The sequence below is a fragment of the Oncorhynchus mykiss genome, chromosome 15 (assembly GCF_057628025.1).
Source record: "Oncorhynchus mykiss isolate SJ-2025 chromosome 15, ASM5762802v1, whole genome shotgun sequence".
NCBI lineage: Eukaryota > Metazoa > Chordata > Actinopteri > Salmoniformes > Salmonidae > Oncorhynchus > Oncorhynchus mykiss.
Window position 1 is genome coordinate 78,489,867 of NC_143036.1, and position 26,949 is coordinate 78,516,815.

Sequence of the window (26,949 nt, forward strand, 5' to 3'; positions counted from 1 at the left end):
GCATATTCCTACTGTATCCTATTAGAAGTGTTCCTACTGTATCCTGTTAGAAGTGTTCCTACTGTATCCTGTTAGAAGTGATCCTACTGTATCCCGTTAGAAGTGTTCCTACTGTATCCTGTAAGAAGTGTTCCTACTGTATCCTGTTAGAAGTGTTCCTACTGTATCCTGTTAGAAGTGTTCCTACTGTATACTGTTAGAAGTGTTCCTACAGTATCATGTAAGAAGTGTTCCTACTGTATCCTGTTAGAAGTGTTCCTACTGTATCCTGTTAGAAGTGTTCCTACTGTATCCTGTAAGAAGTGTTCCTACTGTATCCTGTTAGAAGTGTTCCTACTGTATCCTGTTAGAAGTGTTCTTACTGTATCCTGTTAGAAGTGTTCCTACAGTATCATGTAAGAAGTGTTCCTACTGTATCCTGTTAGAAGTGTAACACATTCCTACTGTATCCTGTTAGAAGTGTTCCTACAATATCATGTAAGAACTCTTCCTACTGTATCCTGTTAGAAGTGTTCCTACTGTATCCTGTTAGAAGTGTTCCTACAGTATCAGGTAAGAAGTGTTCCTACTGTATCCTGTTAGAAGTGTAACAAATTCCTACTGCATCCTGTTAGAAGTGTTCCTACTGTATCATGTAAGAAGTGTTCCTACTGTATACTGTTAGAAGTGTTCCTACTGTATCCTGTTAGAAGTGTTCCTACAGTATCATGTAAGAACTGTTCCTACTGTATCCTGTTAGAAGTGTTCCTACTGTATCCTGTTAGAAGTGTTCCTACTGTATCCTGTAAGAAGTGTTCCTACTGTATCCTGTTAGAAGTGTTCCTACTCTATCCTGTTAGACGTGTTCCTACTGTATCCTGTTAGAAGTGTTCCTACAGTATCATGTAAGAAGTGTTCCTACTGTATCCTGTTAGAAATGTTCCTACTGTATCCTGTTAGAAGTGTCCCTACAGTATCATGTAAGAAGTGTTCCTACTGTATCCTGTTAGAAGTGTTCCTACTGTATCCTGTTAGAAGTGTTCCTACAGCATCCTGTTAGAAGTGTTCCTACAGCATCCTGTTAGAAGTGTTCCTACAGCATCCTGTTAGAAGTGTTCCTACTGTACCCTGTTAGAAGTGTTCCTACAGCATCCTGTTAGAAGTGTTCCTACTGTATCCTGTTAGAAGTGTTCCTACTGTACCCTGTTAGAAGTGTTCCTACTGCATCCTGTTAGAAGTGTTCCTACAGCATCCTGTTAGAAGTGTTCCTACTGTACCCTGTTAGAAGTGTTCCTACAGCATCCTGTTAGAAGTGTTCCTACTGTATCCTGTTAGAAGTGTTCCTACTGTACCCTGTTAGAAGTGTTCCTACTGTACCCTGTTAGAAGTGTTCCTACAGCATCCTGTTAGAAGTGTTCCTACTGTATCCTGTTAGAAGTGTTCCTACAGCATCCTGTTAGAAGTGTTCCTACAGCATCCTGTTAGAAGTGTTCCTACTGCATCCTGTTAGAAGGGCTGTGGTGTCTGGACAGATAGATGCATACCGTCATGTAATCAGCTAATGAACGTTTCCTTCCTTGAAAGCGTATTACCACACACATTTTACGTGTCAGAAAGTGGATGCCTCTATTTAGTCAGCTAATGAACGTTTCCTCTCTTGAAAATGGTAAGAGCGTGTCGCCCTGTGTGGATCCAGCGTGTCTCCCTGCGTGGACCCAGCGTGTCGCCCTTTGTGGATCCAGCGTGTCGCCCTGTGTGGACCCAGTGTGTCGCCCTGTGTGGATCCAGCGTGTCGCCCTGTGTGGATCCAGCGTGTCGCCCTGCGTGGACCCAGCATGTCGCCCTGTGTGGATCCAGCGTGTCGACCTGCGTGGACCCAGCGTGTCGCCCTGCGTGGACCCAGCGTGTCGCCCTGTGTGGATCCAGCGTGTCTCCCTGTGTGGACCCAGCATGTCGCCCTGTGTGGACCCAGCATGACGCCCTGTGTGGACCCAGCGTGTCGCCCTGTGTGGATCCAGCGTGTCGCCCTGTGTGGACCCAGCGTGTCGCCCTGCGTGGACCCAGCATGACGCCCTGTGTGGACCCAGCGTGTCGCCCTGTGTGGATCCAGCGTGTCTCCCTGTGTGGACCCAGCGTGTCGCCCTGTGTGGATCCAGCGTGTCGCCCTGTGTGGATCCAGTGTGTCGACCTGTGTGGATCCAGCGTGTCGAGCTGTGTGGATCCAGCGTGTCGACCTGTGTGGATCCAGCGTGTCGACCTGCGTGTGCCCCTGTTCATTGACATCAGCCGCCTCATTGGAAGCGCATGCAGCCCATGCAGAGCCAACATAAAACTGGAATTACCCCATAGCCGTCAAGTCTTTCAGTCATAAATCACAATTACAATGGCCAATTAGAGCCTGCCTGTTCCATTATCGTTTCCTCTTCACGTCTAATTCTAGAATGCTGATTCAATAGAAACATCTGGTTAGCTTGTCATCGTCATGCCTGTTTTATAACGACGCGGTTGTTGTTGTTTTTCCACCTTCATCTTGTTTTTTGTTGTCCTGGAGCCATGAGAACCGTCGTTGTGAGAGACGTTGTTATGAGAACCGTCGTTGTGAGAGCCGTCGTTATGAGAACCGTTGTTGTGAGAACCGTTGTTGTGAGAACCGTTGTTGTGAGAACCGTCGTTGTGAGAATCGTCGTTCTGAGAGCCGTTGTTATGAGAGCCGTTGTTATGAGAGCCGTTGTTATGAGAGCCGTTGTTATGAGAACCGTTGTTATGAGAACCGTTGTTATGAGAACCGTTGTTATGAGAGACGTTGTTATGAGAGCCGTTGTTATGAGAACCGTTGTTAATGGAACCGTTGTTAATGGAACCGTTGTTATGAGAGACGTTGTTATGAGAACCGTTGTTATGAGAACCGTTGTTATGAGAACCGTTGTTATGAGAGCCGTTGTTATGAGAACCGTTGTTATAAGAACCGTTGTTATGAGAGCCGTCGTTGTGAGAACCGTCGTTGTGAGAACCATCGTTGTGAGATCCATCATTGTGAGAACCGTCATTAGGAGAACCGTCGTTGTGAGAACCATCGTTGTGAGAACCGTCGTTGTGAGAGACGTTGTTATGAGAACCGTCGTTGTGAGAGACGTTGTTATGAGAACCGTCGTTGTGAGAGACGTTGTTATGAGAACCGTCGTTGTGAGAGACGTTGTTATGAGAACCGTTGTTATGAGAGCCGTTGTTATGAGAACCGTTGTTATGAGAACCATTGTTATGAGAGCCGTCGTTGTGAGAACCGTCGTTGTGAGAACCATCGTTGTGAGATCCATCATTGTGAGAACCGTCATTAGGAGAACCGTCGTCGTGCGAACCGTCGTTGTGAGAGACGTTGTTATGAGAACCGTCGTTGTGAGAGACGTTGTTATGAGAACCGTCGTTGTGAGAGACGTTGTTATGAGAACCGTCGTTGTGAGAGACGTTGTTATGAGAACCGTCGTTGTGAGAGCCGTCGTTATGAGAACCGTCGTTGTGAGAACCGTCGTTGTGAGAGCCGTTGTTATGAGAACCGTCGTTGTGAGAGACGTTGTTATGAGAATCGTCGTTATGAGAACCGTTGTTATGAGAACCGTCGTTGTGAGAGACGTTGTTATGAGAACCGTCGTTATGAGAATCGTCGTTATGAGAATCGTCGTTATGAGAACCGTCGTTATGAGAATCGTCGTTGTGAGAGACGTTGTTATGAGAGACGTTGTTATGAGAGACGTTATGAGAGCCGTTGTTATGAGAGCCGTTGTTATGAGAGCCGTTGTTATGAGAGCCGTCGTTATGAGAGCCATCGGTATGAGAACGTCTCTCTTTCTCCCCTTCTCTTGTTCTTCTTCTCTCCCTCCCTCTCTCCCTCATACTTCTCTCTCTCTCTCTCTCTCTCTCTCTCTCCTTCATACCTCTCTCTCTCTCTCTCTCTCCCTCATACCTCTCTCTCTCTCTCTCTCTCTCTCTCTCTCTCTCTCTCTCTCTCTCATCAAGTCTATTCACGATATCCTCTAGCTCCTTCCTGCTGCTTCCTAAACTATGTCTAACCAACACTGGGATGTTTTCCCTCCCCTGTCACAGCCTCCCGATACTCTACAGGCGTGAGGCACAGGGGCACATGTATCCCATGTCACATTTCTCTGGCACACGCCAAGCGATAGATAACCCCTCACATCCAGAAATGATCAGTCATTTACCTCAAAGGAATATGCAAATGGATGTACATAGCGTGTATCTAGTTCCTTCCCCAAACACCCCGGTAATCGTATTAAGGCGGCTGCGACAGCCACAGTACTTACTCTAACTTGTTTTTTTTAAAACCCGCACCGCATGTTGTCTTTGACTAAGATAAGGAGTGGATCAAAAACACTTGATTTTGCCAAGGCTGTGATAAGGCGTGTAGAATTTACAGGCGCCTGAATTTACAGGCCTCCTACTATGCCCACAAAAACACGTGTCTAATCTTCCCGCTTCCTGGTTTTTATAAATAAGAGATTTAGTTTCTTCTACACCTGACCCCTGCGGGCACTGCCATTGGGCCAAATTGTCAATGCGCCAATCACACGTCATGATACTGCCAGTCTCCCAGATTAAGGAAGCTAGTCTTAAAGGAGCAGATTATGTCTTACTTCTGCAGGTGATGTTTATTGAAAACACAATAGAAAGCACAGTAACAGTGTTGACAGTAGAGAGCCGGGAATTCGGCATGGATTCAGTGAAACAGAATGACATCTGTCCCGGGTTGGGAACGTCTCTGTCTCTCTCTGTGTAAACCAGGGCTGTTGTTTTTAAAAGGGAAACAGAATGACATCTGTCCCGGGTTGGGAACGTCTCTGTCTCTCTCTGTGTAAACCAGGGCTGTTGTTTTTAAAAGGGAAACACAATGACGTCTGTCCCGGGTTGGGAACGTCTCTGTCTCTCTCTGTGTAAACCAGGGCTGTTGTTTTTAAAAGGGAAACACAATGACATCTGTCCCGGGTTGGGAACGTCTCTGTCTCTCTCTGTGTAAACCAGGGCTGTTGTTTTTAAAAGGGAAACACAATGACATCTGTCCCGGGTTGGGAACGTCTCTGTCTCTCTCTGTGTAAACCAGGGCTGTTGTTTTTAAAAGGGAAACAGAATGACATCTGTCCCGGGTTGGGAACGTCTCTGTCTCTCTCTGTGTAAACCAGGGCTGTTGTTTTTAAAAGGGAAACACAATGACATCTGTCCCGGGTTGGGAACGTCTCTGTCTCTCTCTGTGTAAACCAGGGCTGTTGTTTTTAAAAGGGAAACACAATGACATCTGTCCCGGATTGGGAACGTCTCTGTCTCTCTCTTTGTAAACCAGGGCTGTTGTTTTTAAAAGAGAAACACAATGACATCTGTCCCGGGTTGGGAACGTCTCTGTCTCTCTCTTTGTAAACCAGGGAAATGTGTTCTATCACTCAGCGGCTGTCACAGAGAACTCAACCACTCTCTTTATCTGACTGTGGAAATGTGTTCCATCACTCAGCAGCTGTCACAGAGAACTCTCTATCTGACTGTGGAAATGTGTTCCATCACTCAGCAGCTGTCACAGAGAACTCTCTATCTGACTGTGGAAATGTGTTCCATCACTCAACGGCTGTCACAGAGAACTCTCTATCTGACTGTGGAAATGTGTTCCATCACTCAGCGGCTGTCACAGAGAACTCTCTATCTGACTGTGGAAATGTGTTCTATCACTCAGCGGCTGTCACAGAGAACTCTCTATCTGACTGTGGAAATGTGTTCCATCACTCAGCGGCTGTCACAGAGAACTCTCTATCTGACTGTGGAAATGTGTTCCATCACTCAGCGGCTGCCACAGAGAACTCTCTATCTGACTGTGGAAATGTGTTCCATCACTCAGCGGCTGTCACAGAGAACTCTCTATCTGACTGTGGAAATGTGTTCCATCACTCAGCGGCTGTCACAGAGAACTCTCTATCTGACTGTGGAAATGTGTTCCATCACTCAACGGCTGTCACAGAGAACTCTCTATCTGACTGTGGAAATGTGTTCCATCACTCAGCGGCTGTCACAGAGAACTCAACCACTCTCTTTATCTGACTGTGGAAATGTGTTCCATCACTCAACGGCTGCCACAGAGAACTCTCTCTATCTGACTGTGGAAATGTGTTCCATCACTCAGCAGCTGTCACAGAGAACTCTTAGTCAAGAGAACCCGGGGAGGGAGAAATATATGTATTTTCCCAGTGACAAGGCACATATATGTATATATAAAGAGAAGTTTCTTACTCTCCTCATCTCCTATAAAGAAAAGCCTTTGTGGTCCATGTAAAACACGTAAAAAATGGTTGCCTTGAAATGTCCTTTAACCTGGTGTCTGTAAATCTCTCTTGTCTTGGCTGTGTCCTCTTCCTGTCTCACCTTTGACCTGTGTGTGTGTGTGTGTGTGTGTGTGTGTGTGTGTGTGTGTGTGTGTGTGTGTGTGTGTGTGTGTGTGTGTGTGTGTGCGTGCGCTTGTGTACGTTTGTGATGCCAATTCTTCACAACCTGTCTGCCAAACCAAAAAGACAAACTATTCAAGGCTGGTACTACTTTATCTATTTCAGCTGTTCTAATTAATTTATGAATATGCGTAAACATATCTATTCCGGTTGTTCTAATTCCGTTATGAATATGCATAAGCATATCTATTCCGGTTGTTCTAATTCCGTTATGAATATGCGTAAACATATCTATTCCGGTTGTTCTAATTCCGTTATGAATATGCATAAGCATATCTATTCCGGTTGTTCTAATTCCGTTATGAATATGCATAAGCATATATATTCCGGTTGTTCTAATTCCGTTATGAATATGCATAAGCATATCTATTCCGGTTGTTCTAATTCCGTTATGAATATGCATAAGCATATCTATTCCGGTTGTTCTAATTCCGTTATGAATATGCATAAGCATATCTATTCCGGTTGTTCTAATTCCGTTATGAATATGCATAAGCATATCTATTCCGGTTGTTCTAATTCCGTTATGAATATGCATAAGCATATCTATTCCGGTTGTTCTAATTCCGTTATGAATATGCATAAACATATCTATTCCGGTTGTTCTAATTCCGTTATGAATATGCATAAACATATCTATTCCGGTTGTTCTAATTCCGTTATGAATATGCATAAGCATATCTATTCCCGTTGTTCTAATCCATTTATGAATATGCATAAGCATATCTATTCCCGTTGTTCTAATCCATTTATGAATATGCATAAGCATATCTATTCTAGTTGTTCTAATTCCGTTATGAATATGCATAAGCATATCTATTCCAGTTGTTCTAATTAATTTATGAATATGCATAAGCATATCTATTCCAGTTGTTCTAATTCCGTTATGAATATGCATAAGCATATCTATTCCGGTTGTTCTAATTCCGTTATGAATATGCATAAGCATATCTATTCCGGTTGTTCTAATTCCGTTATGAATATGCATAAGCATATCTATTCCAGTTGTTCTAATTCCGTTATGAATATGCATAAACATATCTATTCCAGTTGTTCTAATTCCGTTATGAATATGCATAAGCATATCTATTCCGGTTGTTCTAATTCCGTTATGAATATGCATAAGCATATCTATTCCGGTTGTTCTAATTCCGTTATGAATATGCATAAACATATCTATTCCGGTTGTTCTAATCCATTTATGAATATGCATAAGCATATCTATTTCACTGTTGAATGCATATTATTGTTTACTAGCTGTTGTCCAATGACCACTAACTATGTTGTAACCCACGCCCTCTTCAACCAGGGTTGAGTGGAGCGTGGTCTGTTTTAGTAGAAGACAGCGTTGGGTCGTTGTATCTTGGTTTCTCCCTTGACGAAGGACATGCTGACTAAAACACGTCACGAGTTTCAAACTTGGTGTTCTATTGATTAGGTTAAGAACCAATTCTTATTTACAATGACGGCCCTACCACCGGCCAAACCCAGACGACGCTGGGCCAATTGTGAGCCGCCCTATGGGACTCCCAAACACGGCCGGATGTGATTCAGCCTGGAATTGAACCAGGGTCTGTAGTGACGCCTCTAGAACTGGAGATGCGGTGCCTTAGACCGCTGCACCACTCGGGGAGCCGATCTTACATAACTTACATAAAGGCATTTGAAACTAATTACATGACGAGTGCCTTGGTCCTTTTTAGTTGTTTTGACTTCTATGGTGTCAACAGGTGGACGTGAATTCAAGGTTGTTTTGTTTTGTCTTTTCCGTCTCTCTAACCTTTAATCTCTAACCTTTAACCTCTCTGTGTTTTCACCAGACCTGCTGGCCGTGCCCAAGCACCCCTACGCTGCCATGGAGAACTGGGGTCTGAGTGTGTTTGTAGAGCAGAAGATCCTACTGGACCCAGAGGTCTCATCCTTCTCCTACCAGATGGAGCTAACCATGGTGGTGGTTCATGAGATCTGCCATCAGGTATAATACACTATGCTATGCTAGGCTAGGCTACGCTACATTTCTCTTACCAGATGGAGCTCATTATGGTGGTGGTGCATGAGATCAGCGATCAGGTATAACACACTATGCTATGCTAGGCTAGGATATGATACACTAGGCTATGTAATGTTATGCTACGCTAGGTAATTCTATACACTACACTTTTCGTACCATCAGGTACAAAACACTACTGACTAAACTCATGCCATCTTTAGGGCCCTTACTTGAAACCATGGGTTCTTAATTATACCCTGTAACTGCGGGGATGTTTTTCTGATCAGGTCACGTGGTAAAACACTCCTGGCTCTTCGTCACCACAGCAGAGTAGGGCTTCAGTTATACCAGGCTCCTTGATGACAATAGGATGAGGGCTGAGTGTTTGTGTTCTACTCTGTTGTCCCTGGGTCCTCTCAGACAGGTGCCTGAATGATACTCTGGGTTTACATCAAAGACTCTTTCTCTCTCTGTCTCTCACAAACACACACACACACACATACAAAACACACACACATACAAAACACACACACACACACACACACACACACACACACACACACACACACACACACACACACACACACACACACACACACACACATACATACAAACACACACACACACATGCAAACACACACACACACACACACACACACACAAACACACACACAAATACACACCCACACAGTCCATTAGTTTGTCTAGCAGAGGAGAAAGGCTGATAGAGATCAGAAGGGTTTCTATGTATATCAGTAACAAAGAGGACTGCTGCCGTATCCACAGGTTAATGAAGGCTTGACAGAGATCAGAGACTCACATCTGGCACAGTCATTATAGGTAATGAAAAAACCCCAGCTCCATGTTTCTGCATAAATATACCATTAGTGAGATGCAGACCGTAACACATTAAACCCTCTGTGTGCGTTCTAACAGTCAGTAGTTGTTGTGATGACAAATTAAAAGTACCACCCCCTGTAGTTCAGACAGGTGATGTTTTTTTTCCAAATACACCCATTCATTCATTTTCAATTAGACTTATTTGAATCACAATAGTCCACTCACTAAGATCGCCACCCTATTTAGACCAATGAGAAAGAGTGTTCCAAACCTCTCCGCCAATAACAGCTCGTTTTCAGTTTTTCCCCTCCCCAACTCAGACCACTCCCAGACAGAATTAGCTCATTTCTTGCTGGAGAAATTGCTCTTTGCTAAAGAGCTATTTTTATTGAAAACAATCACAGTAAGGTAATGAATTGTTACCCATAAAATGATTTGATATTGAGATAAAAACGGCTGTGCTGGAACTTTTGATAAATTAATTTATTGTAATTGTATCCAAAGGGTACAGGTGAACACTGCATTGGGTACTGTTAGTCCTGTTGTTTAATCGTCCATCTGATTGATGTGTGTTGGGGTACAGGTGAACACTGCATTGGGTACTGTTAGTCCTGTTGTTTAACCGTCCATCTGATTGATGTGTGTTGGGGTACAGGTGAACACTGCATTGGGTACTGTTAGTCCTGTTGTTTAACCGTCCACCTGATTGATGTGTGTTGGGGTACAGGTGAACACTGTATTGGGTACTGTTAGTCCTGTTGTTTAACCGTCCATCTGATTGATGTGTGTTGGGGTACAGGTGAACACCTTATTGGGTACTGTTAGTCCTGTTGCTTAAACCGTCCATCTGATTGATGTGTGTTGGGGTACAGGTGAACACTGTATTGGGTACTGTTAGCCCTGTTTCTTAAACCGTCCATCTGATTGATGTGTGTTGGGGTACAGGTGAACACTGTATTGGGTACTGTTAGCCCTGTTTCTTAAACCGTCCATCTGATTGATGTGTGTTGGGGTACAGGTGAACACTGCATTGGGTACTGTTAGTCCTGTTGCTTAACCGTCCATCTGATTGATGTGTGTTGGGGTACAGGTGAACACTGCATTGGGTACTGTTAGTCCTGTTGCTTAACCGTCCATCTGATTGATGTGTGTTGGGGTACAGGTGAACACTGTATTGGGTACTGTTAGCCCTGTTGCTTAACCGTCCATCTGATTGATGTGTGTTGGGGTACAGGTGAACACTGTATTGGGTACTGTTAGCCCTGTTGCTTAACCGTCCATCTGATTGATGTGTGTTGGGGTACAGGTGAACACTGCATTGGGTACTGTTAGCCCTGTTGCTTAAACCGTCCATCTGATTGATGTGTGTTGGGGTACAGGATCACATTATGTCCCCTTTAAAACTCAGCTCTTTCCATTCAACTTGAATTTGAGCCATTTCCCCCACGTTTCTTCCTCTGTCTAGGACACTGAAACACTCCTGCACTGTTCTGCTCTGTTCTGTTCTGTTCAGACTCAGCACATTGTCCTTAGAGGGTTTATAGGGCCAGGGTTACACAGTCTGACAGGATAGGATACACACACAAGCACCAACAGCCATCTACACTGGCAGATTAACACCCTGGGGTCCTATATATCCTGCCCGAGTCCCAAAATGGCACCCTTTCCCCTTTTGTAGTGCACTTCTTTAGAACACGGACCATAGGGTAGTGTGCAGGGAACACAGTAGGGTGACATTTAGGACACAGTGTACTGTATATGTCCTGGCTTCAGCTGATTGGTCTATTTATCTCCTCATTATAGAGAGAACAGATAGTTGGAGAGGAAATACCGTTTAACACATCCTCCTGCTGCGCTCACACTGTAATTAGACATCTGGACAAAGCCTGAACACACACACACACACACACACACACACACACACACACACACACACACACACACATACACACACACACACACACATACACACACACACACACACACACACACACACACACACACACACACACACACACACACACACACACACACACACACACACACACACACACACACACACACACACACACACACACACACACACACACACACACACACACACACACACAGCCTCATCCGGCAAAACAGGTTTTCTCTCTGCTGTGTCTGGCTCCTCAATGGACCATCCATTGCTGGACCACACTCTGTTTTGACCGAGAATCTCCCTCTCCCATCTCTACAGCTCAAAGCTGCTCTTCTCCCCAGTACTGTTGGTATCAAAAGCTGCTCTTCTCCCCAGTACTGAGTATCAAAGCTGCTCTTCTCCCAGTACTGAGTATCAAAGCTGTTCTTCTCCCCAGTACTGTTGGTATCAAAAGCTGCTCTTCTCCCCAGTACTGAGTATCAAAGCTGCTCTTCTCCCAGTACTGAGTATCAAAGCTGTTCTTCTCCCCAGTACTGTTGGTATCAAAAGCTGCTCTTCTCCCCAGTACTGAGTATCAAAGCTGCTCTTCTCCCCAGTACTGAGTATCAAAGCTGCTCCTCTCTCCAGCTGTCTGTTACAGTACTGAGTATCAAAGCTGCTCCTCTCTCCAGCTGTCTGTTACAGTACTGAGTATCAAAGCTGCTCCTCTCTCCAGCTGTCTGTTACAGTACTGAATATCAAAGCTGCTCCTCTCTCCAGCATGTCTGTCTGTGATACAGTATTGTTTTCTAACCCACTTTCTGGGCCTGGCATTGCTACAGTCTATTACCGACAGATCAAACAAACGAAGGCAAGCCCATTTTTTATGTTTTCCAGTAAAAAGTGGAACATTGAAAAAAATATATATATTCTCCTCCCAATGTTTGTTCTCCTCAGAGTTGATCTGGAATAATGTGAAAGGACTTTCTGCTTGTGTCTGTTTTCCTCTGTGCTTCACTCACCAGCCTCTGTGACACTCACCAGCCTTTGTGACACTCACCAGCCTCTGTGACACTCACCAGCCTTTGTGACACTCACCAGGCTTTGTGACACTCACCAGCCTCTGTGACACTCACCAGCCTCTGTGACACTCACCAGCCTCTGTGACACTCACCAGCCTTTGTGACACTCACCAGCCTCTGTGACACTCACCAGCCTCTGTGACACTCACCAGCCTTTGTGACACTCGCCAGCCTTTGTGACACTCGCCAGCCTTTGAGACACTCAGCAGCCTTTGTGACACTCACCAGCCTCTGTGACACTCACCAGCCTTTGTGACACTCACCAGCCTCTGTGACACTCACCAGCCTCTGTGACACTCAGCAGCCTTTGTGACACTCACCAGCCTCTGTGACACTCGCCAGCCTTTGTGACACTCACCAGCTTTTGTGACACTCACCAGCCTTTGTGACCCTCACCAGCCTTTGTGACACTCACCAGCCTCTGTGACACTCACCAGCCTTTGTGACACTCACCAGCCTTTGTGACACTCACCAGCTTCTGTGACACTCACCAGCCTTTGTGACACTCACCAGCCTTTGTGACACTCACCAGCCTTTGTGACACTCACCAGCCTTTGTGACACTCACCATCCTTTGTGACACTCACCAGCCTTTGTGACACTCGCCAGCCTTTGTGACACTCCAGTGTTGAGGAGCAACTGGGATGTTGGTCTTCTATGTTGACAGTTGATTATTTATCGGCTGTGGGAGACTGTCTCGACAAGTGAGCATTGTTGGAATGACTTCATATTCACATTCAGAACGCTATTTATAAAAAAATAAAAAAACATTTATTTATATACAATACACATATGAATGGAGGATCACGGTACAAATATTATCCTTGACAATGACAAACAAAACTAATTAAAATGTTGTACAAACAAACAGGCAAACAATATAGCTATGTACATACTGTCAGGAGTCAGAATTATTTGAGAAGACAAAATGAATCGTACAGACAGGAAGTAAGAGTTCCCAGTATAATGTTTGGACGGTCTGGGAAACATCCACTTTAAAATGAATGCCAAACGAAAACCATTGATTTCACAGTTTAACAACTCTATGCACAAGGGCTACTTTTAACAATGTACACTGAAAATGTTACCTATACACATTTACTGAGAGAACGGTGCAGATGCTAAGTTCGGTAACAGAATTTTGGTAAAAATCTCTCTTCGTTTTTTACGTGTCCACATTTCCCCAGAAATTCTCTTAAATATCTGCTCCAAATTAAGATTCAACAGAGTCGGCAGAAAGAACGGAGTGTCAGCTATTGACTTTGACATGTTTTATTTTGACAGACAGTGAAGTGATTGCGGTAATGGAATTTCATCACGGGTCCCTGATCTGTACTACACAGAACTGCATTATCATGGACATGATTGTCATTCTGTTCCCTGATCTGTACTACACAGAACTGCATTATCATGGATTGTCATTCTGTTCACAGTGACGGATCCTGAATAGGTAGACTGGGGTCTAAATACGCAACATATTATTCTACACACTGGCTGTTATTTTAATGAGCTCTGACCCCAAACAAGAAGAAATTTGGTTGGTTCGACGACAAAGACCAAATCTGAACCAATCAGAGACGTCTATGTTCCAAAGTACAGAACAGAACAATAGCATTCAGTTCAGTACAGTAGAGTAGAGTTCAGTAGAGTAGAGTAGAGTTCAGTACAGTAGAGTAGAGTTCAGTTCAGTAGAGTAGAGTTCAGTACAGTAGAGTAGAGTTCAGTACAGTAGAGTAGAATTCAGTACAGTAGAGTTCATTAGAGTAGAGTTCAGTACAGTAGAGTAGAGTTCAGTACAGTAGAGTAGAATTCAGTTCAGTAGAGTAGAGTTCAGTACAGTAGAGTAGAGTTCAGTACAGTAGAGTAGAATTCAGTTCAGTAGAGTAGAGTTCAGTACAGTAGAGTAGAGTTCAGTTCAGTAGAGTAGAGTTCAGTACAGTAGAGTAGAGTTCAGTACAGTAGAGTAGAATTCAGTACAGTAGAGTTCATTAGAGTAGAGTTCAGTACAGTAGAGTAGAGTAGAGTTCAGTACAGTAGAGTAGAGTTCAGTTCAGTAGAGTAGAGTTCAGTACAGTAGAGTTCATTAGAGTAGAGTTCAGTACAGTAGAGTAGAGTAGAGTTCAGTACAGTAGAGTTCAGTACAGTACAGTACAGTTCAGTAGAGTTCAGTACAGTAGAGTAGAGTTCAGTACAGTAGAGTATAGTTCAGTACAGTACAGTAGAGTTCAGTAGAGTTCAGATCAGTAGAGTAGAGTTCAGTACAGTAGAGTTCAGTGGAGTAGAGTAGAGTAGAGTAGAGTAGAGTTCAGTTCAGTTCAGTACAGTACAGTAGAGTTCAGTAGAGTTCAGATCAGTAGAGTAGAGTTCAGTACAGTAGAGTTCAGTACAGTAGAGTAGAGTAGAGTTCAGTTCAGTTCAGTAGAGTAGAGTTTAGTTCAGTAGAGTAGAGTTCAGTAGAGTAGAGTAGAGTTCAGTACTGTACAGTAAAGTAGGGTTCAGTATAGTAGTTCAGAACAGTACAATACAGTAGAGTAGAGTTCAGTACAGTACTGTATAGTTCAGTAAGTCCAGTAATATCATTTGTAATCTGGACGAGGCAAACCTCCTGTTCCCTTTAACCACGTAAGAGTATCATATCAATTTTTTTTTTTTTTTTTTGAATTGCAAATGAACTTTGAGGTCGTTGACTTTAATTCCTCAACGTATTTTGGTGGAGGTGGAACAGGCAGCGTAGAAGAAATAAAATGTGGACGACCGACTACATTCAGTTTTACTACGGCAATCCTGCCTTGTAATGACATTTTTAAGAGAGGCCCCATCTGTACATCAGAGCCCATCCCCTCTTTTAGGTTGACATAGTTCTTTCTACAAACCAGGGAACATTTGGTGGATATGCATATTCCCAAATAAGTCAAGTCGGTGTCATTCTGCCACAGCAGGCAAAGTCAGCAGTTTTACAGGGATATTTAGGGGCACCAGAATAGCTTTTTCCACAGTTTATTTTATATCCTGAAAATGAAACGTGAAGAGTAAATCATTTCAGAATCTGTGGAAGGGAATTTGAGATGTCTGAGAAATTCAGTAAAGTGTCATCGATGCTGCGTACCTTTTAATATGGATGGGAGAAACATGTGGGTACAGTCTGATGGCTTTGAGGAACACTGGAGACAGAAAGGCTCGGATTAAAATGTTTCCCGTCTGCACCACTGTTTGGGGTGCAGAATACAATGTTTTTAACATTGAGATGAATCCTTTACCAAAACCAAGACCACAGGACTCCAAAACAAACCACAGACTATCAAGGGCCTTTTCTGCATCCAAACTAAAACAAGTGCAATAGACGTGTTACAGTATAAAAAAAAGACCCAGTTTGATCCTCTTCAAGAGTAATTTTTTATTTTACCTTTATTTAACTAGGCAAGTCAGTTAAGAACAAATTCTAACTGCCTGTTCAGAGGCAGAACGACATATTTGTACCTTGGCAGCTGAGGGATTTGAACTTGCAACCTTCCGGTTACTAGCCCAACGCTCTAACCACTAGTCTATGCTGCTGCCCCAGATTTAGGTCGTAGTAAGGTAACTAAGGTGTTGTACTCTCATGTTTTAACGCTGTTAAAATCCTTTTTGCCCCGTACATGTTTCTTTCTGCTCATTTTCAACTAATCTGCTTTTCCGTCTCTAATAAAAAATAAAATAAATTCACTGCGAGTTGAATAAAGTGGTGAGGCAAACAAAGCACAGTTTCTTCTGGAAAACCAGTTTGTCACCTCCCGAAGTAACTGAGGGAAATGGATATTGTTCTGCAGCAAAGTTGTCCAAAGGATCTCTTCTGGCACCTTTCTGTTTGGAGCTGTCCAGTAAGATAAGGACCTGGTCAGAGAAGACTACGGGGAGCAGCTCAGCTCTCTGAAAACACCTGTTGATATAGCGAGATAGAAATACTATAGTCTATCTGGGAAAATGTATTATGTCTTGTAGAAAATAGATTTTCAATCTTTGACAGTCAAATTCCTAAGACGACGGGCATCTAATATATTAAACTCTGTAGCAAATGAGATGAGGTCACCGGAGAGAGGCCTGATCAGTTTGGGAGTGAGATGAAACATGAGACCTAATCTAACTGAAAATTACATTCCTTATTAAAATCTCCTCCCACAACAAGTTGGTGTTGTGAATGATCTAAGAGCCTTTTTAGAGAGAGAACGACGCACGTTAGAATCATGCGTGTCTGGACAGTAGATTGAGGCAAAACACATCATAGTGTGATGTTTAACCGTGGGGACAAATAAAAAACGTGCTGTACCATCATCATCAGAACCATTAATTAACCTGAATACGTTGTTTTCTACCATTATATGAAAGGGCCTTTTGTTTTGTTAGTGGTGGAGGAGTGAGCAACACATTTACAGTATCAGTTCTGGAATCTCAAGACATCACAATGTCAACATTCTATTTTTTTGCGTCTGATGCATTCTAAGCGTTTAGCACGCTTGATAGCGGATTTGAAACCATGGGGATTTTACACACCTTACACGGAGTTCAAGGTCCATCGCAAACTCAAATCTAAGAGCACTCTGCATGTTAATTCCCATGAAGTTTACACTAACCCAGCCAGGACTTAATTTACTGACAGCAAAATATTTTAGCCATCTGAAGTTTGCAGCCTGTATCAAATAATTATCCAGCCAGCTAACTTCGCTAGCCAGCTAGCTCCGAGCCAAACTGTAATTTCAGCCATACAACTAGAATGCTAACAGACAAGTTAGCTAATCAACTAGGCTACTCATACAAAGTGCACTGAGATATGTAGCTGAATAACAAATCAATGTGGGCAACGTTAGCTACTTAGCTTAGCATTAGTTGTGTACGTCTTGCATATGGGGTGTCCAAGGAAGGTGGGGCATCATTATCACTATGTTCTGTTTGCAATGGGGAGAATCTGGAGGGGTTGGGGGTGATGGCTGGACTCCTGTCCTCAGCTGCAAGGCATGCCCCTGCTTCTTCCACTGTGTGGAATTCAGTGTGCCCGTTTTAAATTCAGTCTTACTTCCTTGTAGCAACAGCATCCATTTTGGTAGATTCTCTTGAAGAAAATGTTTGGGTCAGAACCCTCTGCGCGTATTCAGTCTCCTTTCTCTGTTTTTGAGCGACATCATTTCCTCCCACTTTGTGTGCTTTTACCCGGTGAGACTTTGATAAAACGCTCCATAGGTGGTTGGCTAATTGGCAGATTCACCCAACCCTCTAGCTAGCTGACTCAGATGGCAGATTCAACCCACCCTCTAGCTAGCTGACTCAGATGGTAGATTCACCCGACCCTCTAGCTAGATGACTCAGATGGCAGATTCACCCGACCCTCTAGCTAGCTGACTCAGATGGTAGATTCACCCGACCCTTTAGCTAGATGACTCAGATGGCAGATTCACCCGACCCTCTAGCTAGCTGACTCAGATGGTAGATTCACTCGACCCTCTAGCTAGCTGACTCAGATGGCAGATTCACCCGACCCTCTAGCTAGCTTACTCAGATGGTAGATTCACCCGACCCTCTAGTTAGCTGACTCAGATGGCAGATTCCCCCAACCTCTAGCTAGCTGACTCAGATTGCAGATTCACCCCACCCTCTAGCTAGCTGACTCAGATGGTAGATTCACCCCACCCTCTAGCTAGCTGACTCAAATGGCAGATTCACCCCACCCTCTAGCTAGCTGACTCAGATGGCAGATTCACCCGACCCTCTAGCTAGATGACTCAGATGGCAGATTCCCCCAACCCTCTAGCTAGCTGATTCAGATGGCAGATTCACCCCACCCTCTAGCTAGCTGACTCAGATGGCAGATTCACCCGACCCTCTAGCTAGATGACTCAGATGGCAGATTCCCCCAACCCTCTAGCTAGCTGACTCAGATTGCAGATTCACCCCACCCTCTAGCTAGCTGACTCAGATGGCAGATTCACCCCACCCTCTAGCTAGCTGACTCAGATGGCAGATTCACCCGACCCTCTAGCTAGCTGACTCAGATGGCAGATTCACCCGACCCTCTAGCTAGATGACTCAGATGGCAGATTCACCCGACCCTCTAGCTAGATGACTCAGATGGCAGATTCACCCGACCCTCTAGCTAGCTGACTCAGTTTTATTTTCCCCTCTGCATTCGTTTTCATTTTACCAAGCTAGAATAGAAAAGGTCTTGCTTGCCACAGTTAAATGTTTCAGCCAGAACTATGGTTTGATTTATATCCCCGTTAGAGATATAGACTACTACATATAATACTGTTCACTATGCTCATGGACCTGATGTTATCATGCTATTCAGGGGTAAAGATGAACATGGTCCCATTAGTTGACGTACAGTATAGGGTTAAATGTCAACGTTGCTACGTACAGTGTATGTCTAGTGAGGTCAAGCCCTGAATAGTATTGAATCAAGTCTAATTGAAACCTATATCACATCAGAAAAGACCACATAGTAATTCTGATTCCCTATAAAGGTTTAGTTATCACGCAGCCTACAGATCATGTAATTATTCACAGCCTAGACTCCCCTGTCGGTAGATATACAAGTTAATATGAAAGATTAATCAGTGTGTGTGTGTGTGTGTGTGTGTGTGCGTGTGTGTGTGTGCGCTTAATCAGATCCTGAACATCATAGCTAATCAGCTTCACAAACATGATACTTGGTGCTTTTCATCACACCATATGCAGCTAGTGGATTATTAATCTTTCCTCAATAATTTATCTTCCCTAAATGATAGAAAAATGCTTGTCAGGCTTTAGGGGTCCTTATAAAGGATGCTGATTCATTTGCAGGGCGATAGGATTGAATCCCATCGGGAGTCTAAGTGAACATGGCGGCTTGTGAGATTGTTGTTATGCCAACTCATTGTTTTACAGAATAATCAACCAGTAACTAATATACAGTCCAGCGCATTCAGGAAGTATACACACGTCTTGACTTTTACACACATTTCGTTGTGTTACAAAGTGGGATTAAAATGGATGTGTCATTTTTTTGTCAACGATCTACAGAAAATACTAAACATTTGTAAAAATAAATAAAAATAAACTAATATATATTGATTAGATAAGTATTCAACCCTCTGAGTGACTGGGAGTATTGATAGAACCATCCAAAGTGTAATTAATATCTTCACCAGGCTCAAAGGGATATTCAATGTCTTACTTTTTTTTTTTTTACTCATCTACCAATAGGAGCCCTTCTTTGCAAGGCATTGGAAAACCTCCCTGGTCTTTGTGGTTGAATCTGTGTTTGAAATTCACTGCTCGACTGAGGGACATTACAGATAATTGTATGTGTGGAATACAGAGCTGAGGTAGTCATTCAAAAGTTTTTTAGACAAGTTAAACATTATTATTGCACACAAAATGTGTAAATTAAACTTATTATGTGACTTTTTATCCAAATATTTACTCCTGAACTTATTTAGACTTTCCATAACGAAGGGGTTGAATACTTATTGACTCAAGACATTTGAGTTTCTCATTTTTTAAATTAATTTGTGGAAAAATTTGAGAAACATAATTCCACTTTGACATTATGCAGTATTGTGTATAGGCCACAGCCCAATTTTTATTTTATTTTTTATTTTTATTAATTTTAAATTCAGTCTGTAACACAACTAAATGTGTAAAAAGTCAAGGGGTGTGAATACTTGCTGAAGGCCCTGTATATTACCCATCATTAGCGTTTTACATTTTCATTTGAGAGCCTCGCCAGGTTTAACAACATTACTTGGACTCTCGGTAGCTAAGCCATCCCCGGAGCTGTCATTACAACTGAGATATAAACTTCGAGTTAGGATTTTTCACATTTCCATCGTCTCAGAGTAGATTCCGTTGTAGAATGTAAACAGTATAGCACTGGGTCTCGGCAGTTCGTTTGATATATTGATCAGCTCATCTGGGTCCAATTCGTTGGATCACTCCTCAACGGACACCCCGTGTGCTTTCCCTATACTGTGCACTAGTTTTGACCAGAGCCCTATTCCCTATACTGTGCACTAGTTTTGACCAGAGCCCTATTACCTATGCTGTGCACTAGTTTTGACCAGAGCCCTATTCCCTATGCTGTGCACTAGTTTTGACCAGAGCCCTATTCCCTATACTGTGCACTAGTTTTGACCAGAGCCCTATTCCCTATACTGTGCACTAGTTTTGACCAGAGCCCTATTCCCTATACTGTGCACTAGTTTTGACCAGAGCCCTATTCCCTATACTGTGCACTAGTTTTGACCAGAGCCCTATTCCCTATACTGTGCACTAGTTTTGACCAGAGCCCTATTCCCTATGCTGTGCACTAGTTTTGACCAGAGCCCTATTCCCTATACTGTGCACTAGTTTTGACCAGAGCCCTATTCCCTATATTGTGCACTAGTTTTGACCAGAGCCCTATTGCCCTAATCCCTATACTGTGCACTAGTTTTGACCAGAGCCCTATAGCCCTATTCCCTATACTGTGCACTAGTTTTGACCAGAGCCCTATTCCCTATATTGTGCACTAGTTTTGACCAGAGCCCTATTGCCCTAATCCCTATACTGTGCACTAGTTTTGACCAGAGCCCTATAGCCCTATTCCCTATGCTGTGCACTAGTTTTGACCAGAGCCCTATTCCCTATACTGTGCACTAGTTTTGACCAGAGCCCTATTCCCTATACTGTGCACTAGTTTTGACCAGAGCCCTATTCCCTATACTGTGCACTAGTTTTGACCAGAGCCCTATTCCCTATACTGTGCACTAGTTTTGACCAGAGCCCTATAGCCCTATTCCCTATACTGTGCACTAGTTTTGACCAGAGCCCTATTCCCTATGCTGTGCACTAGTTTTGACCAGAGCCCTATTCCCTATACTGTGCACTAGTTTTGACCAGAGCCCTATTCCCTATACTGTGCACTAGTTTTGACCAGAGCCCTATTCCCTATACTGTGCACTAGTTTTGACCAGAGCCCTATTCCCTATACTGTGCACTAGTTTTGACCAGAGCCCTATAGCCCTATTCCCTATACTGTGCACTAGTTTTGACCAGAGCCCTATTCCCTATACTGTGCACTAGTTTTGACCAGAGCCCTATTCCCTATACTGTGCACTAGTTTTGACCAGAGCCCTATTCCCTATACTGTGCACTAGTTTTGACCAGCGCCCTATTCCCTATGCTGTGCACTAGTTTTGACCAGAGCCCTATTCCCTATGCTGTGCACTAGTTTTGACCAGAGCCCTATTCCCTATGCTGTGCACTAGTTTTGACCAGAGCCCTATTCCCTATACTGTGCACTAGTTTTGACCAGAGCCCTATTCCCTATGCTGTGCACTAGTTTTGACCAGAGCCCTATTCCCTATACTGTGCACTAGTTTTGACCAGAGCCCTATTCCCTATGCTGTGCACTAGTTTTGACCAGAGCCCTATTCCCTATGCTGTGCACTAGTTTTGACCAGAGCCCTATTCCCTATACTGTGCACTAGTTTTGATCAGAGCCCTATTCCCTATACTGTGCACTAGTTTTGACCAGAGCCCTATTCTCTATACTGTGCACTAGTTTTGACCAGAGCCCTATTCCCTATACTGTGCACTAGTTTTGACCAGAGCCCTATTCCCTATACTGTGCACTAGTTTTGACCAGAGCCCTATTCCCTATACTGTGCACTAGTTTTGACCAGAGCCCTATAGCCCTATTCCCTATACTGTGCACTAGTTTTGACCAGAGCCCTATTCCCTATACTGTGCACTAGTTTTGACCAGAGCCCTATTCCCTATACTGTGCACTAGTTTTGACCAGAGCCCTATAGCCCTATTCCCTATACTGTGCACTAGTTTTGACCAGAGCCCTATTCCCTATACTGTGCACTAGTTTTGACCAGAGCCCTATTACCTATGCTGTGCACTAGTTTTGACCAGAGCCCTATTCCCTATGCTGTGCACTAGTTTTGACCAGAGCCCTATTCCCTATACTGTGCACTAGTTTTGACCAGAGCCCTATTCCCTATACTGTGCACTAGTTTTGACCAGAGCCCTATTCCCTATACTGTGCACTAGTTTTGACCAGAGCCCTATTCCCTATACTGTGCACTAGTTTTGACCAGAGCCCTATTCCCTATACTGTGCACTAGTTTTGACCAGAGCCCTATTCCCTATGCTGTGCACTAGTTTTGACCAGAGCCCTATTCCCTATAATGTGCACTAGTTTTGACCAGAGCCCTATTCCCTATATTGTGCACTAGTTTTGACCAGAGCCCTATTGCCCTAATCCCTATACTGTGCACTAGTTTTGACCAGAGCCCTATAGCCCTATTCCCTATACTGTGCACTAGTTTTGACCAGAGCCCTATTCCCTATATTGTGCACTAGTTTTGACCAGAGCCCTATTGCCCTAATCCCTATACTGTGCACTAGTTTTGACCAGAGCCCTATAGCCCTATTCCCTATGCTGTGCACTAGTTTTGACCAGAGCCCTATTCCCTATACTGTGCACTAGTTTTGACCAGAGCCCTATTCCCTATACTGTGCACTAGTTTTGACCAGAGCCCTATTCCCTATACTGTGCACTAGTTTTGACCAGAGCCCTATTCCCTATACTGTGCACTAGTTTTGACCAGAGCCCTATAGCCCTATTCCCTATACTGTGCACTAGTTTTGACCAGAGCCCTATTCCCTATGCTGTGCACTAGTTTTGACCAGAGCCCTATTCCCTATACTGTGCACTAGTTTTGACCAGAGCCCTATTCCCTATACTGTGCACTAGTTTTGACCAGAGCCCTATTCCCTATACTGTGCACTAGTTTTGACCAGAGCCCTATTCCCTATACTGTGCACTAGTTTTGACCAGAGCCCTATAGCCCTATTCCCTATACTGTGCACTAGTTTTGACCAGAGCCCTATTCCCTATACTGTGCACTAGTTTTGACCAGAGCCCTATTCCCTATACTGTGCACTAGTTTTGACCAGAGCCCTATTCCCTATACTGTGCACTAGTTTTGACCAGCGCCCTATTCCCTATGCTGTGCACTAGTTTTGACCAGAGCCCTATTCCCTATGCTGTGCACTAGTTTTGACCAGAGCCCTATTCCCTATGCTGTGCACTAGTTTTGACCAGAGCCCTATTCCCTATACTGTGCACTAGTTTTGACCAGAGCCCTATTCCCTATGCTGTGCACTAGTTTTGACCAGAGCCCTATTCCCTATACTGTGCACTAGTTTTGACCAGAGCCCTATTCCCTATGCTGTGCACTAGTTTTGACCAGAGCCCTATTCCCTATGCTGTGCACTAGTTTTGACCAGAGCCCTATTCCCTATACTGTGCACTAGTTTTGACCAGAGCCCTATTCCCTATACTGTGCACTAGTTTTGACCAGAGCCCTATTCTCTATACTGTGCACTAGTTTTGACCAGAGCCCTATTCCCTATACTGTGCACTAGTTTTGACCAGAGCCCTATTCCCTATACTGTGCACTAGTTTTGACCAGAGCCCTATTCCCTATACTGTGCACTAGTTTTGACCAGAGCCCTATAGCCCTATTCCCTATACTGTGCACTAGTTTTGACCAGAGCCCTATTCCCTATACTGTGCACTAGTTTTGACCAGAGCCCTATTCCCTATACTGTGCACTAGTTTTGACCAGAGCCCTATAGCCCTATTCCCTATACTGTGCACTAGTTTTGACCAGAGCCCTATTCCCTATACTGTGCACTAGTTTTGACCAGAGCCCTATTCCCTATACTGTGCACTAGTTTTGACCAGAGCCCTATTCCCTATACTGTGCACTAGTTTTGACCAGCGCCCTATTCCCTATGCTGTGCACTAGTTTTGACCAGAGCCCTATTCCCTATGCTGTGCACTAGTTTTGACCAGAGCCCTATTCCCTATGCTGTGCACTAGTTTTGACCAGAGCCCTATTCCCTATACTGTGCACTAGTTTTGACCAGAGCCCTATTCCCTATGCTGTGCACTAGTTTTGACCAGAGCCCTATTCCCTATACTGTGCACTAGTTTTGACCAGAGCCCTATTCCCTATGCTGTGCACTAGTTTTGACCAGAGCCCTATTCCCTATGCTGTGCACTAGTTTTGACCAGAGCCCTATTCCCTATACTGTGCACTAGTTTTGACCAGAGCCCTATTCCCTATACTGTGCACTAGTTTTGACCAGAGCCCTATTCTCTATACTGTGCACTAGTTTTGACCAGAGCCCTATTCCCTATACTGTGCACTAGTTTTGACCAGAGCCCTATTCCCTATACTGTGCACTAGTTTTGACCAGAGCCCTATTCCCTATACTGTGCACTAGTTTTGACCAGAGCCCTATAGCCCTATTCCCTATACTGTGCACTAGTTTTGACCAGAGCCCTATTCCCTATACTGTGCACTAGTTTTGACCAGAGCCCTATTCCCTATACTGTGCACTAGTTTTGACCAGAGCCCTATAGCCCTATTCCCTATACTGTGCACTAGTTTTGACCAGAGCCCTATAGCCCTATTCCCTATACTGTGCACTAGTTTTGACCAGAGCCCTATTCCCTATACTGTGCACTAGTTTTGACCAGAGCCCTATTCCCTATACTGTGCTCTAGTATTAAGCGGAGCCCTTTGGGCACTATAAAGGACACAGTGTAACATTTGGGAAGCAGACTGCTCTCTGTGATCTGTTAAAGGAACTCTGGGAAGCTCCAGTAATTCAGCAGTGTCACCCAGCTCTCCTCCCACTATAAATCACATTACTACGGACTAACGCCAGGAGACACAGACCATTGATTAGTAGCCACTGAATATCCCCCCTTTCAGAGAACCTTTTAAACATGGGGGGGATGATACTATATCTACTGGAGCTCAGACGACACCAATGGACTGCAAATAGGACACTGCAACCACGTTCACTCATCACCATTGCTTTTACTTGTAAAAGCCCAGGTCATTTATTGGCTCCCATTGAGGTGACGCCACGGCCCATCAACGTTGAAGAGTTTCTGTGTTTCACGCTCACTCGGTCTTCATTAGGTCCCCCCCGGTACGTAGCGGAGCCCTATTGGAAACGACGGGTCGGGTTAGGCTATCAGCTTTAGCTTCACCGCTACACTGTTCACCTCTCACCTGTTCTCTCCCATCACCCGCCATTAACACGACAACACTGTTCTATTAGCGGCAGCTTTGTTAAAGGGGATGTGTCAAGAGGAGTCCTTCCTTAAAGGGTATGTGAAGATAGTGGAGTCTGACTGGACACCTCATCTCCTTGGGTTTTCAATGAAGGGGTTTTTAGGAGAACGAGAACAGAAAGTTTTTTTTTTTTTTTTTAAATGGGATCCGTCACACACACAACCGTCTCTGACAGATATCTGAGAATTTCAATGAAATGCACAGACAAAAGACAAAATAGACTGAACCTGATTCAGCAGCTATGTAGGGTCTGGGTGGGTGAGTCATTGGTACCTTTAATAAAGGCACCCCTATTTCATATTTAGTGCACTACTTTTCACAAGGGCTTAGTCAAACGTAGTGTACTATATATTTAATAGGGTGCCATTTGGAGTCAAGGCTGAATCTTTCTGGGGCGGATTGGAACCTCCATTTGTATCCTCTAGCAGCCCTCCATTCAACCCCCTCCATTCAACCCCCTCCATTCAACATTAATCACTATTTGTCTGCTATTAGCCACAGAAAATGGATAACCTTGGCATGTGATGACATCATCCATCCTAAGAATACACCTTAAACAAATGAATAACAACCAGAAAGCACTAGAGTAGCATTCAGCTGTACACTTTAAACAAAGAACATGCTAATATACACTCAGGTGGTCGTGCTAGAGTACGGTAATGACAGTTTTGTATGTTGTGCGGGTCATCTCGGTAAGCTAGCTTGCTAGTTGGATCTCTGTGAGATAGTTAACTGGGCCTGTGTTAGATATTGTACAGTATCTAGCTGGTCCTTAGTCCTTGGGGCAGCAGGTAGCCTAGTGGTAGCCTAGGCCGTCATTGTAAATAAGAATTTGTTCTTAATTAACTGACTTGCCTAGTTAAATAAAGATTACATTTAAAATGTAAAGATGGTTAACTGGGCCTGAGTTAGAGAACTAGATTCCAATGTTAGCTAGCTAGCTGAGCCTGTGTTGTAGGGTATGTTAATGAGTGTTCTATAAGGGTCTGTGTTAGCTAGCTAACTGGGGCCTGTGTTGTAGGGTATGTTAATGAGGGTTCTATAAGGGTCTGTGTTAGCTAGCTAACTGAGCCTGTGTTGTAGGGTATGTTAATGAGTGTTCTATAAGGGTCTGTGTTAGCTAGCTAGCTGGGCCTGTGTTATACCCTCCAGACGAGCTTCAATGCCATACAACTCTCCTTCCATGGCCTCCAATTGCTCTTAAATACAAGTAAAACTAAATGCATGCTCTTCAACCGATCGCTACCTGCACCTACCCGCCTGTCCAACATCACTACTCTGGACGGCTCTGACTTAGAATATGTGGACAACTACAAATACCTAGGTGTCTGGTTAGACTGTAAACTCTCCTTCCAGACTCACATCAAACATCTCCAATCCAAAGTTAAATCTAGAATTGGCTTCCTATTTGGCAACAAAGCCTCCTTCACCCATGCTGCCAAACATACCCTTGTAAAACTGACCATCCTACCGATCCTTGACTTCGGCGATGTCATTTAAAAAATTGCCTCCAACACCCTGCT

General features: G+C 43.9%; 1 protein-coding gene across 2 annotated transcripts in view; it reads left to right on the top strand.

Annotated features, from left to right (window-relative positions):
* The window catches only part of LOC110512778 (thyrotropin-releasing hormone-degrading ectoenzyme), a 391,934-nt gene that overhangs the window by 174,962 nt on the left and 190,023 nt on the right, over positions 1-26,949 (top strand). For both annotated transcript variants that reach the window (XR_016486919.1, XM_090201291.1), the window contains exon 4: positions 8,291-8,445. Coding sequence is in view for 1 of the 2 variants with exons in the window: in XM_090201291.1 (XP_090057417.1) it covers positions 8,291-8,445 (155 nt within the window). In the remaining variant the exon portion in view is untranslated. The remainder of the gene's footprint in view (positions 1-8,290; positions 8,446-26,949) is intronic.